A 12100-nucleotide genomic window follows, 5' to 3' on the forward strand; every position below is an offset into this window, starting at 1 on the left:
TCCCCAGATACAATACAATACAATGCCATGCCATGCCTTGGGATACAATTAGGGATGCACCCATTCCAGTATTGGTGCAGATACTGAGCAAAACTACTCGTACTTGACACTGCAGATACTGTACTCTTCCATTCTGCAACAAGTGTTCTTGCACTCATTTTTATGTAGATAGGCAAAGTCGGAGCCATGTCTGCAGTTCGGTTACATTCTAACATAAATGAGGACGACAAAAGTAGAGCTAAGCTATGCATCAAGATGAGGGGTGAGGAACATCTGATGAATATAAAACAATCTCTAATAAATTTAAGAACTGTAAAGGTATTAAAAAGTTATCACATACAGTACTGTGCAGAAGTTTTAGGCATGTAGAGTGCTAACAGTTCTTCACAGGTTCTGATGTTCCACAACCCCGGGCTGAGGAGAGGAGGGAGGGTGGCCAGAGTCAGTGTCGACACATTTGACATGTACGTGTGTCACTCAGCAGCAAAGGTCGAACTTAACAGCCTTTCTTTTGTCTGGGCCTTTGCACCCCTAGCAATACACCCAGCAACCACCAACAGTTTTCAGGTGCTTAGAACATACACATGACAACCAGGGAGTTGTGGCAACCCTCCTACCTGCCCTAACAGTACCCTATGCTTTGTTTTAGCACCACTTCTACCCATAACTCCGCCCTAAAGCTGTGGTTTCTGTTTTGTTTTCATCAGATTATTTTCCCATGCCCTTGGTAATGTACAAAGACATCCAGAGCAATACCTTGGTTGTGTCAATCCTCCTTCCTGCCCGATGGGGCCCTCAGATGGGCGTACTTGCCATTACACGCCTTACTTCAGCCTCAAATTTTGGCCCAAACATGCCTAAAACTTCTGCACAGTACTGTATGTACTCGATATTACTGAGTAGCCAAATTTAAGTACTTGTGCTTGGTCTGAAAAAGCAGAATTGGTAGACCTCTAGACGTGATACAACACGATGCAATACAATACAATACACATATTGTCCAGAACAAGGGATTGGTAGATCCCTAGATAAAATATGTTAGGATACAATACCATACAATACACAACACTGTCCTAAAAGTTGGATTAGCAGGTCCTTAGATATGATACAATATGATACCCAATATTGTCCCAGAGGCTGCTTTATGAGGTCAGGTGTCCATCAGCATTAACTAGTCACATTCATAAACATTCGTACCCTTCTGATGTAGAAGTAAGAGCAATTATGGGTTCAGTATCTTGCCCAAAGATATTTCGTCATGTGACTCTAGGAACCAGAGATCAAACCAGCATCATTCCAGTCAAGCTCCACCATGCAAATTATTTGTGAAAAGTGAAATAAATCAATGTTCCTGTGCACCTGCTGTAAAGAAATATGAGTATATATTATATATCATTGATACATTGAAAATGTATGCTAAAAATATCTATATGATTTAAACAAAAATGCAATCAAGGTAAGTGCATTGTGGGAAATTTCAATGATTAAAATAGGTGGTAGAATCATGTAGAACATTCTCTTGTTTATTTATGCTTAACTATCAATTAGTATTCTATCTATACAGGAGACATTGAGATTTATGGTTGCCTTGTTCAGGTTGGATTGTTGGTCTCTTATTTATGTAAAAGACTGACTTCTTGCAACATGTTGACTTAAAAAGAGCCTCTATTCTGTTCAGAATGTAATAGGAACTGCCACTGTGTCAAACAAAGAGAAGAAGATTATAGTAAACAGCAGCCATCTCTGAATCTGTGTTCACTGAATAGTAAACAAGGTTGTGTGTGGAACAAATGGATAATGACACCAATCAACATCTCTCAAACTTCCCTCTAACACTGTCTAAAGCATATTATCTGTCATGTGTGCTGCAGCTGGAGAGCTACATACAGGACAGCATGAAGCAGGACATGGTCCAACTCCAACAGACTGCTGTACACAATCACACAGCGACGATGATTGAAATTGGAACCAACCTGCTGAGTCAAACTGCAGAGCAAACAAGGAAACTGACCAATGTGGAGGCACAGGTGAGGCTACACTGCATGCTACTTTAAACATACAGAAAGACAGCGATACTACAAAGTGGACACACGCTGTTCAGAAGTACACTGAGCCAGAACTGGTTCAAAGAAAAGATTTATATCTTATTTTCCTGGTGTTTAATTATCATCATGTTTCACTGAGTCTGGAGATGACTGATGCCTAAGTACCCCCTCAGAAAGCTATTTAAAGGTGTTAAAAATCCTACTCATAGTTAACTGGTCAGGCCAGATAAACTGTTTCATATTGATGACATGGGAAATGTCTCACATCCATCTGGACAACAGACCATATGGACTGCGTTTGGGAGGAGCAGAACCTTTGTGACAGACAGAAAGTTCATCTTATCACCCTCCCAAGGTTTTTCTCATTCATGATAGGCCACGCACAGCAACTGCAGAATGTAAGGTAAACCCGTTACTGCTGTTCGCTATCAGTGGAGCCAGTTGGTGAATCAAACTCATGCCGAGGCCTGTCAGGAAAAGCAAAAGCATCTTTTTTTGCCAGGAAAAGCTTGCAACGCGGCTCCTTGCTCTTCTTATTATGAAGAAATGTCTAGTTCCAATTCAAAATTGCCACTATCACCGAGCTAATCACCTCACCAGAAGCCACTGTTTACCGGCTTACAGTACAACTAAACACCGCCTTGTATTCCTTAAGTGGCACTGATTAGTCTGCAAGATGGATCCACCTGCTGATGGACGTGGAACCTGGCCAATCCATCGGCTTTGCAGGGTCAACTCACCCTTTTTCCACCAAGCTGTTTCTAGGGCTGGTTTCGGAGCCAATGCTTAGCCAAATACCAGTTATTTGGTTTTCCATAGCCAAAGAACTGGCTCTGGTTCAGAAAAACTTGTTCCAGCATGGAACCAACTCCTTGCTGGACCAAAGGAAAGAACTGGTTCAAGTTGGGGCCTGCGTGCTTATGTTGGGTGCTGCTTGCTTACATCTGTGGCTGGGATGAGATTGGAATGTACAATAATGAGTAAAGAGTGTTGTTTTTAAAGAGTCGAGCTTTGTTTTGGAGGAAACTGTAGAACTAAGGTGAAAATGGACATGAATCAAAGCCAAGTGGGCCAAGGAGGTGACAAAGCACATTATGATATGATCGCTGGGGCCAAACTGTTGTGAGTCGGTTGTTAAATTGAACCAACTCCAAACCAGTTCCAGCTGGCTCGGTGGAAAAGGGGCAATAATAGCAACAAATCAAATCAATTTCATTGCAAAGGGTACAAAGTTATGCGACACCAATACTATTTTCTATCTTTAAAGACTTATTTGGGGGCTTTTGCCTCTATATGGAGAAGACATGAAAGTTAATAGAGTGGGAAATTAAATGTGGGAAAGAAGCCAGAGTTCAGACTCAAGCCTGGGCCGCTTGCTGGCGATAAACTGGTATCAATACTGTCACCGGTAAAATTTCTGCCAGGAAATGGATTTCTTAACACTCTAATTACCAGTTTAAATGGGTGCATTCAGTTGTAGTGCCAACATGAGGCTAATGCTACCGCTAGCATTGTAAAGTGATGGAAACAGCCCAGCTTGAGTCCAGTCAGCAGCTAATTTTGCTCCAACATTACTAGCAGCCAGGTGTCTAACTGAATGTCACCCACTCGTGCCACTGTACTTAATTTGCAGGACAGTAAACCTGTTTAAACCTCTCCAAATTTAACGGCAACACAGTGATGATGCTGGCTTTGCAGAGCGTATCTGGTAGTCTTCCTGAGGCTTTAATACAAGCTGGGTCGTTTGTTTATAGCCCAGTACTTCAGTGATTTGGCTAAAAAAAAAAGTTTCAAAATGTGTTTAAACTTGTGACTCGATGTAAGTTAATGCTGAGTCCAAGAAGCAAGCTGTGGCATTAAACGATATCAGAGATGCAGCAGGATAAAGTTGCCAGTACCGCTGCACGAGATAAGTTAAATTAATGCTTAACATGCTACTTGTAGCATCTGACTAAATGTATTTTTTGTTTTAATCCTGCAATACTGTGATCTAATACTGTTACAGTGAAAGGCATAAAAAAAATACCGTGATATGATATTCAGGCCCTGGTGCCCAGGCCTACTTGGAAGACCAAGTTCCATACATGAGGTGTGACCTAACCACCAGGCTATCTGTGCCCCCAATTAACACCAGTTTTAATATATTTTCAGTACAATTTTTTTCTTTTAAATATACTTCACAATAATGATTGATATTTTTAAAATACACATTTGATGACTAAAGCATAAGGCCTTTCATTTCCAAGGTGCTGGAGGCCAACAGCCTTTAGAAATGTTTCCATTAGCATGTTCCAAATATAGTTTCCTCTTTCACATTTATCAATGCAAGCCACAATATGCTCAGCATAACACTTCACTAAATTATGTCGCTTCAGAGAATTAAAAACACAATCAGAGTGAAAAACAGTGATGAGTGCGTCAGTTTATTATTGTGGCTGCACGTCAATGACCTTATGTGAGCCAACTGTACAGCATTTCCTGTTATTAGCACACTCATATTCCCACAGAAAGGGTCTATCAGTTTGTCACAATCACACATCCGTCTGTTCAAAGACATCAACAGCTCCATTGGAGACACATAGCTGGGATCCATGTAAACAACCTGCTTTTTGCTGAGTTCAGTTCCTCCAAAATGGGAAATTCAAGGCAAGGTCCTCAACCCCGGAGTTTAGTTCAATACGTCGGTTTGTGAAAACAGGTGGATTGAGAGTATTTCCCTTGTTCAGGTATGTGTGCTGTATTGGAATATGATGTTCTTTCCTGCCGTGACTTTTCCATTTTGCAAATGGATGTGTGTTCACTATAGGAGTCAAACTGGGCTTTCATTAAACTTGATTCACTGATGGAAAACAGAACATTATATATAAACAAACTGCCTGTAGTCTGGTAAAATGTTCAGGCTTTCTATGCTATTAGAGAATTTTCAAAAATATGTCATTATTCTACAGCCATACCGATGTTTTTAAGTTTATTTTTTGGGCTTTCTGCCTTTATTTGGATAGGAAAGCTGAAGCGAGACAAGAACTATGGGAAGAGAGTGTGGAGGGCATGCACCAAACAGCACTGAGACCAAGGATCAGTCCCCATGACTAGTGTATGCAGGACAACAAGCTCTGTATGTGGCCAGTGCTCTACCAACAGAGCTATTTCAATAATATGTAAAAATATCAAGTTAATAATGCAATTTATACCAAACTTTAAAGTGGAGAAATGTCATATGCAGCTGCATAAACTTTGATTAACAGTGTTTCTGACTTTTTGTGGAGGGACATGACATTATTGTTAGCTCTTGAACCTTGGTTGGCGAAAATAACATCACAGTTTCGGTAGGGTTGTCATGATGCCAGAATTTGAAACGATAAGATTTGAGTACAAATCAAACATCAACAGCAGCAGAGTTACACATGCATAATACAGGGTTATTCATTGTCTTCAGTAATCAGAAATTGTAGGCAATCTCTGCCTGAACTATGTGAAAAGTTGCATGTACTCATGACGCTCGGTGAACAGCCGGGTGTACAGCCTGGTGTACACTGTGCAAAGTTCATCCGATTCAGTCACAAATTTTGAGTCACACCACTCACTTTGAAGTTGTGCAACTTTCAGTTGGATCAGGTGTGGTTTATCATGCTACGTACTGAGGGATACAACAGACGACCATGTCCCAACTACAGCTCCCAACTGGTCAGACGGATTTCTGACACCTTAGATATTTTGGATGTGTGACTCCAGACACTCCCACTGTGAGAGCAGTGCCATGAGCAGAATCCTCAACTTTGGGGTATTTTTTCTTTCATAAACTGTCAGACAGCATCTTAAATCATCATGACAACAGCAGGAATGACTTTATAATGCCCCCCCAGCCCCACTATAATAAAGGAAATAAATGAGCAGGAAATATTCCTTCCTGTGGACCTCCCGCTGACACAGATGGTGATGCTGTTTGTTTGTGTGGGAAAGAGAGAGAGATAGTGGGAGAGACAGAGAGTGAAAGAGCGAGGATATGACTGGATACAACTCAAATCTCAGTCCAATGATTTTTTTTTTGTCAGAGTCTGTCTGACCATCAGACCGTACAATGTGAACACTTAAATTGTGTGTGATGGCCATGCATTGTAAGGACTCAGTCGCATAGCATGAGCTGTCTTTGCCACAACTAGGGCTGTGTACTGGCAAGAACGTGGCAATATGATACATATCGGGATGCATGGGGTGCTGATACCACCATGTTGAGATACTACTTTTTAAACACCCGTATCCCTGACTGTCAGAGTCGACTTGAAATCACAGTGTATGCCCGGCTTTAGAGGGATTCTTGAGCACCTTTCTTATTAAATACAAGCATTTTCAAAAGCTTCAGCACTTTCAATAAAATCAATCATTAAAATAGTGAAGAATGCATGTTTTTGTCCAGTGGTTTTATATGCATATTTGGACTGGACAATGGGTAAAGTAGAAAATCAGGGAGAGAGAGGGTATGACATGCAGGAAGGAGGCAGGTAGTATATAAGTGACTGAAACCTTGGCCGCCTGCTTTGAGTACCAAGGTTTTATTATTGAGTTATTTTTTCACAATGCATTCCCGCGGCAGAGCTCTAATGAAGCTTTGCCATCATTACGCCTTGAGACATTCTGTGACAGCATGATTTTCACAGTTTGCCACTGTCTGTCAATTCTCAGTGCCTTTTAGCTTTATGGGAGCCTGCGAGGGCATCGCATAAGTGGGAGCTCCACATACACTCACAATCAGACATGCACACACAATGCTGTGCTCCCCCACTTGCTCTGCTGATCACTTGCTATTACCCCTAAAGATGACACAGAAGGGGATCACTTTGTCCTCCAATGCGCCTTTAAGAGATTCACAGTGAAGATGAAATGGCACAGGAGCATCAGTATCACAGCTTTGAAATTACTGTTATTTAGGCAGCAGTCTCTCCATGGAAAAACCTAACAGCTCATCTAAATTTATCTTACTAGAAAAAAAAAAAAAAAACATCTTAAAAAAAAATCCGGTATTGAAGAATATAAAATTTTGGCAATTATAACCTCCAGAGTCCCTGCATTTACACAAAAGGACAAAACATTCTGGCTTTCCAACAACACAGTAGTAATTTCTGCTATTAGATGTCTTTAGATTATTGTCAAGACTGTCCATTGATGTTTAAGTTATTTACATTAAATAGTGGGAGAATTTGCCATTTAAAGTATTTTTGTATAAATTTGGGAATATATTTGTAAATTCTTGCGAATTGCAAGTTGAGGAAATATAAAATGAAATTTTCATGAGACTTTGTATTTGGTAAATCATTTTTGAAGAAATGTATTGAATTTTGGGGGGATTTTGCTTTGGAATTTTAAGGTAATTTAAAAAAAACTTGAGAATTTTTTTGTTTATTGGGGGAATTTGATTGGGAATTTGGGGACAAACAATTTCCCTGAAATTTCTGGACATTTTGTGGAAATTTGTTTGGATGTTTGAGGGGAATTTTCCATTATTTGCATCCAATCATTGGTGATATATTTGTAAAATTTGGGGAATTAGCTTTGAGATTTTTGGGTGAATGTGCTCTTGAAATTTTGGGGGATTTAAAAAATTAAATTAAAATTCAGGAACATATATGACATATATATTTTTGGGAAAAATGGAATGTGTAGGCCGGATAGAAATGACTATTTCAGTCATTTCTATCCTTCTAAGTTTTAGTCTAGTTTTAGTCCATAATAAGTCCTCACATTTTAGTCTTAACTTTGAGTCAAGCATTTATTTTCTTGCCTAAATCTGGTACCAAATCATGGTAGTGTGTTCTCTGCACCAAACCTGGGGTCCCTGCTTTCTACAGCTGAGAGGAAAAAAAGCTATAGATGTATTGTTTTTTGACAGATTTACCCACAGTGGAGAAATATCACGGCTTTTGAATGTCTGACGAAAACTACATTACATTACAGTCTAGTTTCAGCCATCTTGACGAAAACTAAATTTAGTTTTTATCAGTTTTAGTCATCACAGATCTATTCTTATTAGTCTTAGTCTAGTTTTTGTCATGGAAAAAAGGCTTTCGACAAACTTTTTAGTCATAGTTTTACTCGACAAAATTAACACTGGTGTAGGCTTCATGATAAAATTTCACTGAAACATTGAGGGATTTACTTTTTTGTGGAATACTTTGAAATATGTTTGAGAATTCTGAAAGAAATTCTAGATTATTCTTTTGAAATTTTAGGGTATTTGTGTGGAAATTTTGTTGATGCTTGGCCTCAACAAATCCTTGCCATCATCAAAATGACTCCTCCATCCCTCTCAGCGTCTGACACCATTTCTGACCAACTGACTGAGGATGGCCACAACTGACCAACTGGGCCACACAGCCAAAACAGATGCTCTTAAACTGCTCCAGTGCTGCATTAGACCAGAGATTTGTGGACATCATTTTAGTAAAACATTATTCCTGTTCAAAGACAAGGCTGAGCTCTTAAACTGATCAGGCTCTACTTATACTTACTTAAAAGTTGGGGAAACCAAAAATGCATTAGAAAAGGTCAGGTCTCGCGAGGTTAAACTGGCACATTTATTTTGTTAATTTAATATTTATACCAGCTAAAATTGTTGCATAAAGAAAGTTTGGACTCAAAAGGTCTTAGTAGGGATTTAAAAACATTCAGGCTCACAAAGTTTTCCTGTAGAAATTCAGTCTGCAGATTGTTCCACACAAAAATCCAAAGTTTGTTTTAAATCTCAGTGCACAAGAGTTGGAGCAGAGGCCTTCATGGACAGTACACTTCACTTTAAAAAAAAAAAGGAGAAAAAGTGGGTTCAACCAGCATCTTTATGACAGAAAAGGCGAAACAGGTCTTGTACCAGCGTCACCTTTTTGACAACATGCTGAAAGTGCGCCCTGAAAGACAAGTTTTCATCAAGTAAATTCGGCCTTTCTGAAGAAGTTTCTTAGAAAATGGTCTTTTTGCTGTTCTTGAAGATATAGAGACCATGAGTTTAGTTTGAAATCTTACTGATAATTTCACAGAGTATGAAATGACTGAACAACTTTTCTTCATGTTTTTTTTAGGTAATTCATCATACAACTCGACTTGAGCGTAGACTTCTGGAAAATTCCATATCAACAAACAAGCTCGAAAAACAACTAATTGTTCAAACAAATGAAATCAACAAGCTGAGCGACAAAAACAGGTAAAGCTGATCTTCATGGTCATTAACAATACAGCGTTGGTATTATACACAAAGCAAAGTCTATAAAGTTGCATGCTTCTCATCAGCTTCCTGGAGAAAAAGGTGGAGGATATGGAGGAGCAGCGGCAGGTGGAGCTGAAGACGCTCAGAGAAGAGAAGGAGCAGCTTCAGACTCTGATACTGCGGCAGACGGCTATAATTGGGGAGCTGGAGCAGCAGCTGCTCAGAGTCTCCTCCAACAACACAGTACTGCAGCATCAGCAGCAGGAGCTCCTGGGCACCGTGAACAACCTGATCCACTCCCTCTCTGTGGGCTCAGCTCGAGGTAAACTTCGCCCTAAAGTATGACGAGGTACACAGACACCGTCTGCCTTAACCTTTATGTGAAAGCTGCCGGTGCCAGTAGAAATCTGCACACAATATAACTGCACAAATTAATCCAAAGAAAGAGTGAGGGCACAAAATACTTTGAATGTCTTATTACTGAGGCCTTTGTGTGGGGTTGTGTTGCTGTATTGGATTGCACAAAAGGAGACCACCTAACTTTAATTACCACATGCCTCTCTGTCAAAGCGCTAAGTAATTAAAGCGCCCTTTCATGTAAATTTATCAAAGGACGACGGTTCAATGCTTCGTGCCACATTAACAAGGCGGATTTCTTCTGCAGAGACAAAAACCGCTATGATGCAGGACACTCCTTCAACATTTACGGACTGTGCTGCTGTTTTCAAGTCAGGAAACTCTCAGAGCGGAGTCTACACGCTAACATTACCCAACACTACCATGGAGGTGAAGGTAAAGTCAATCCATTCAGACTTTCTGCCCTATATCAATCATGATAAATCAAGCTTTTCTGATTATGTAGAGAAGCCTTTGCACAGGCCTGCACTAACCCATGTACTTACACACAACCTTGTAAATAACAGAGTGCACACCTCTGGAAGTGCACAGTAAACAGTAGTGTGTTTAAAAGCAGGCTAGATAAATTAAAATGTTCCCAGACTTCCATTAATGATGTGCATGCTTGAGCCAAAACTTGGATCTCCTTAGATACTTTTCAGTGGACACGACTTGGACTTTTACCCTCTCTCTGAAACTCAACATTTGTTTTAAACACTCTCCCACAAGATGCCAGAGTCAAAGTGTAAGTTGGCAAAAACTTCTCAAAGAACAAAGATTATGAATTATTAATTATGGCATCTTTTCTCCCTTGTGTTTGAAGGCTTTTTGTGACATGGAGACAGAAGGAGGAGGCTGGACGGTGCTACAAAAACGCTTTGATGGCCGTGTTGACTTTCACCGTACGTGGCAAGAGTACAAAAAGGTAAAAGCCATCAAGGAGAAATTCTTCCCTTTGAAAAATATAACCAAGACAACAAGCTTTCTTTCCAAATGCACAAGACATCAGCCAGTTTTTGGTTTTGGCAAAGGAAAACAGTTGGCTTTGTGATTCCTCTCTGTTAGAGGCAATTCCAAGTAATCAAAAGAGACAAGAAAACAAGACAAATAGAAACCACAAACACAGGACTCCTATGTGACAGTCTGCTTTTAGGAAAATATCACCAGCAGCCCATAACTGCTGCATTAGAGTCACAATTATTCCGGCTATTTGTCTTCTTTTTAAATAGAAGATTTTGAAAACTTGTGGTTTGATCTTAAATCAAAAAGTGATTACATGATTGCTGGTAATAAGGATTAGGTTTCCCAACACTAAGAAGGATGTATAGTCTATAAAAAGTATTCACCCCCATTGGATGTTTTACCCTTTTACTTATTTTATAAACCAATCATGGTCAATATAATTTGGCGTTTTTAGCAAAAAACCCTCTTTAATATCAAAGTGAAAACATATTTCTACAAAGAAAATTCAATTGAATAAAAATTATGCAAAGTAAGTTACGTGATTGCATAAATATTCATCCCCTTTAAAGTGACTAACCTAATTCAACAGAGGTTGATCCAATTGGTGCTTGAAGTCTCATAGATAGTGAAATAGGGATCACCTGAGTGCAGTTAATGTGTCTCAGTGACTGTGGTATAAAGACACCTGTGATTGGAAGATCCAGTCCAGAGCATGGCAATTAATTGGAAAATTAAATTAAATTGCAATATGGCCTGTTGCAATCTTCAAATTGCAGAAGGTGCAATATTTTCTTGACCTGAAATTTGTGTCTAAATAGCAGATTTAAACTTTTTTTTTTCAGCAGAGATGTTATGCATGACATATGCAATCATTCAGGTGCTTTTTAGAGTAGTCTACATAATTCCTACATTGATTTTTGTAATTTTTTTCCTAAATATGAGAATGACAAAAACCCTTCAATGCAACAATTCATATCCAATTTGCAAAACGAGTCAAAATCATTAGAATTAGATCATTTTAAAGAATTGTTCAGCCGTTGTTTAGGAATGAAAGAGAGTTAAGGAATAATCGTATATCAAATCACAATAAATGGGGAAAAAAAAATCACAACTAGTTTTTTCCAAAATCGTTCAGCCCCAATCCAGTCACTGGATAATCAGTATTCCTGGTTACCATTACACCATGAAAACAAAAGGACACTCTAAGCAAATCAGAGGAAAAGGTTACAGAAACGTTTGAGTCAGGGGATGGATACAAAAAAATTCCAAGGCACTGAACATCCCCCAGAGTTCTGTTAAATCCAAAGAAGTTTAGGAAGTCAACATGGCAGACAAACATAAAAACAGTGGAACATGCAGTGTCCACGAACAGTGATTTCATGCAAGGCATGCATCTTTTTGTGGAAGAAATGTTAACTTTGTACAAGATTAAATTTGTTTTTATACGTCCAGAGATCTAGGATCCAGAGACTACAGCTATATTTATGTCAACTTTCAAAGAAAA

The 12100-nt window shown here is 39.2% G+C and overlaps 2 protein-coding genes across 4 annotated transcripts in view; one reads left to right on the top strand and one right to left on the bottom strand.

Annotated features, from left to right (window-relative positions):
• Positions 1-12100, bottom strand: part of mcph1 (microcephalin 1) — a 71185-nt gene that overhangs the window by 22720 nt on the left and 36365 nt on the right. The window lies entirely within an intron of this gene.
• The window catches only part of angpt2a (angiopoietin 2a), a 31975-nt gene that overhangs the window by 9474 nt on the left and 10401 nt on the right, over positions 1-12100 (top strand). The window contains exons 2-6 of the mRNA XM_041790079.1: positions 1872-2027; positions 9113-9234; positions 9321-9559; positions 9902-10029; positions 10457-10558. Of these exons, the coding sequence (XP_041646013.1) occupies positions 1872-2027; positions 9113-9234; positions 9321-9559; positions 9902-10029; positions 10457-10558 (747 nt within the window). The remainder of the gene's footprint in view (positions 1-1871; positions 2028-9112; positions 9235-9320; positions 9560-9901; positions 10030-10456; positions 10559-12100) is intronic.

Source organism: Cheilinus undulatus, linkage group 6 (assembly GCF_018320785.1).
Source record: "Cheilinus undulatus linkage group 6, ASM1832078v1, whole genome shotgun sequence".
In the NCBI taxonomy this organism is placed as follows: domain Eukaryota; kingdom Metazoa; phylum Chordata; class Actinopteri; order Labriformes; family Labridae; genus Cheilinus; species Cheilinus undulatus.